Here is a 3,209-nt window from a genome sequence, read left to right on the forward strand (position 1 = left end):
GTGGTAATACAAAGTCATCCACTGACTGATGTGCCCATCTTACACCTGTGTTAGGTATGAAGAATATTTACCACGTTTTATTATTGGTATATATCTCTCTCTCCATTTTTCTTGTATAGGATATACACAATGTCTTTATTTCAATGCAGTTTGTTTATAAATGTATTGACAGTATTGTTCAGTTAAGTAAATAAGTAAGTACAGTATAAGTAAATGAAACACTGTAAAATAGGTTAAGCTTGTTGAAACTGAAGTAAAACAGTTTAAACACACTGACTTTTGATGTTATCTATCATAAATTTTATTTTTTATATATGCTGTCTTCTTGTAATATACTGAGTAAGTTGTAAAACGTAGAAAACAAAGTAAAAAACTACATTGTGTTGGTTTGTTAATAACTAAAAAAGTATTACTTGTATATGTTAGTATAATTGAGTTGGCAGAAGTGGGATGGCAGAAAGAGAAACTGGTCTATCCTTGGTCCAGATTCTTACTTCCCAGATACTCAGAGCACCTGTGTGTCAGAAGTGCTTTTCAGCCTGGGGCTTCTAGGCTAATTTTATGGCATCTAAATGAAGGCTATTATTGGCTAGTTACATATTGTACATATTGTATGGAGGTGCAATACTGGCATTCTTAATTCATTTATTTCCTTAGGAAGTTTTCCTGTTCATAAGTGGGGCTGCTTGAACATGCGCTCTTCGATTGTTTCAATATGACATCTGGTGGTAGACTAAGTGTACTACAGGTTTAATGATTAAATAGAAACGTTAGGATTGTGGAACCTTGGCAACATAAATTGACATATTTCCATGAAGTACCAAATTACATTACATTAATAGCAGGATGACACCTCCAGTATTTGCTACACTTATAACATAACAGTGCATACCGCAGCAAATTCAAAATGCTTTATTTATTCAGTGAGCATTACTCCGATAGTAGGCAATATTTTGCAACTTAATCCTTAGAGGCAAAACACTGACAATTGATTTAAAATGCCTATAAGACAACAAAGATTGACATGGGAATGATGTGAACGATGGCAGTGTAACCCCATATACAAATCAGTCCATGAAAGGACATGCATACGTCAAAATTTTTAGAAACATCATTAAGAGTCAAATACAAAGAGATAATGGGTTAGATTTACTAAGATGCGGGTTTGAAAAAGTGGGGATGTTGCCTATAGCAACCAATCAGATTCTAGCTTTCATTTATTTAGTACCTTCTACAAAATGATAGCTAGAATCTGATTGGCTGCTATAGGCAACATCCCCACTTTTTCAAACCCGCAGCTTAGTAAATCTAGCCCTATGTTACTAAAGATACTGTACAAACATTCAATCAACTCATCTATTGTGATTCTTGAAGTCGATGATCTGAAACTGTTTTGTGTTTTCCTAAAGGATCTCAATAGGTATAATGTACTTCCACAGCTATTTTGGTCCTTTTGTCTCGGAAATCATACAACTTTTTGTAAAGGATTAAAAATGATAATGTGTGGGTTTCCTCTGATTCCTCCCACACTGTCCAAAACATACTTACAACCTAAATATCATCTGAAAAAAATGGATCACGGTAGCTGCCTCATGCTCTGCAATAATGTAAAATCATTTTAGTCCTATTGGGATAAAGGTAATATATAAAAAGAATGCAGAAAATAATGATAATAATATTAATAATAATAATAATAATAATAATAAGGCTAATTATTAAATCACCATCAATTCTATAACACAGGCATTTTACAAATTAATCTTGATATGGTAGCCACTTGTTTCCTTATTTAACATGACATTTACTGAGTCCACAACAGTCACCCCTTTGGTTCTTTTTAGGTAACCCATTAATTCAGAGGCTGAGCACTATCAATGACATATGACAGTAATCTTAACAGGCCAAAGCAGAAATGTACAAAGCATACTTCAATAAATGGTTTACTAAGGCATAGAATTCCTTTAACAATCCATAGAACATTTTGTCCTTAAAAAATGTGTAGACTTGCAGTATTAGGGCCATATTTTATTGCTGTCTGTATGTCTTTTTTTATTTTGTTTTCAATTGTATTTGAATATTTAATATCTTTTTTTGAAGAGTTCGTCTGATCTCATGGTTCCTGAGGCTGTAGATAATGGGATTCATCATAGGAGTCACCACAATGTATAATAGAGACCTAAACTTGTTTGTGTTAAATGAACTCTCGTCAGATGGCACCATGTAAACTGTCATCACAGTTCCATAATATGCACATACAGTGGCAAGGTGGGAGCTGCATGTGGAAAAGGCTTTGTTTCTTCCACTGTTGGATGAAATGTTAAGTATGGTAAAGATAATGATGATGTAGGTTATGAGGATTAAGGAAAAAGGAATGAAGATCACTAAAAAAGATGTGAAAAAATCAACCAATAACAATATGGAAGTGTCTGAAGAAGACAATTCTACTATTGGACCAAATTCACAGAAGAAATGGTCAATGTAATTGAGACCACAAAAGTGCAACTGGAAAAACACAAGTATTTTATTTGCTAAAATGAGGACCAATAACCAAGTCCCAGTAATAATTTTGAGGCAGACGTGGGGCACCATTATTGAGTTGTAACGCATCGGATTGCAAATGGCCAAATATCGATCATACGACATTATAACAATAATAAAACATTGCACAGATCCGAAAATGAAAAACAGGTACAGCTGGAAGATGCAGCTAGTGACAGATACTTCTTTTACATCCCTTAATATGATATCTAACATCATTGGTATTATGGTGGTGGTTACTAGGACATCGGCTATTGCTAGATGTTTAAGGAAGATGAACATTGGAGTTTTGAGATGATCACTTGTCGACACCAAAACAATAAGGACAAGGTTTCCATTTAGTACCACAATGTAGGACAAGAGGAAGACAATGAAGAGTAGAATTTTGTATTTATATAGATCTTGAAATCCAAGAAGTAAAAACACTGTGACTTCAGTCTGATTGTCCTCACACATTCTGAGGAAGAGGTCACTGACCACGTTTTGTTTCCTGCAAGAAAGTTAACACTGTTTTAGTAATCTGTTATCTTTGAACATATTGCAAACTATGAAAAATGATCAGAGATTCTGTCTCCACCAAATATTACAGATATCTTTGGTACTTCTGGAAATGTAGCACATTTCAAAGCATAGTTTATTGATATTATTTTAATTTGGAGTACATTAATCAC

At 33.8% G+C, this 3,209-nt stretch overlaps 1 protein-coding gene across 1 annotated transcript; it reads right to left on the reverse strand.

Moving 5' to 3' along the window:
* Positions 1-2,049: 2,049 nt before the first annotated feature.
* LOC142150501 (olfactory receptor 5P81-like) lies at positions 2,050-2,994 on the reverse strand. Its single transcript, XM_075205698.1, has one exon. The coding sequence runs from the start codon at positions 2,992-2,994 to the stop codon at positions 2,050-2,052; it is 945 nt and encodes a 314-aa protein (XP_075061799.1).
* Between the last annotated feature and the right edge of the window lie 215 nt (positions 2,995-3,209).

This window comes from Mixophyes fleayi, chromosome 4 (assembly GCF_038048845.1).
Source record: "Mixophyes fleayi isolate aMixFle1 chromosome 4, aMixFle1.hap1, whole genome shotgun sequence".
Classification (NCBI taxonomy): domain Eukaryota; kingdom Metazoa; phylum Chordata; class Amphibia; order Anura; family Limnodynastidae; genus Mixophyes; species Mixophyes fleayi.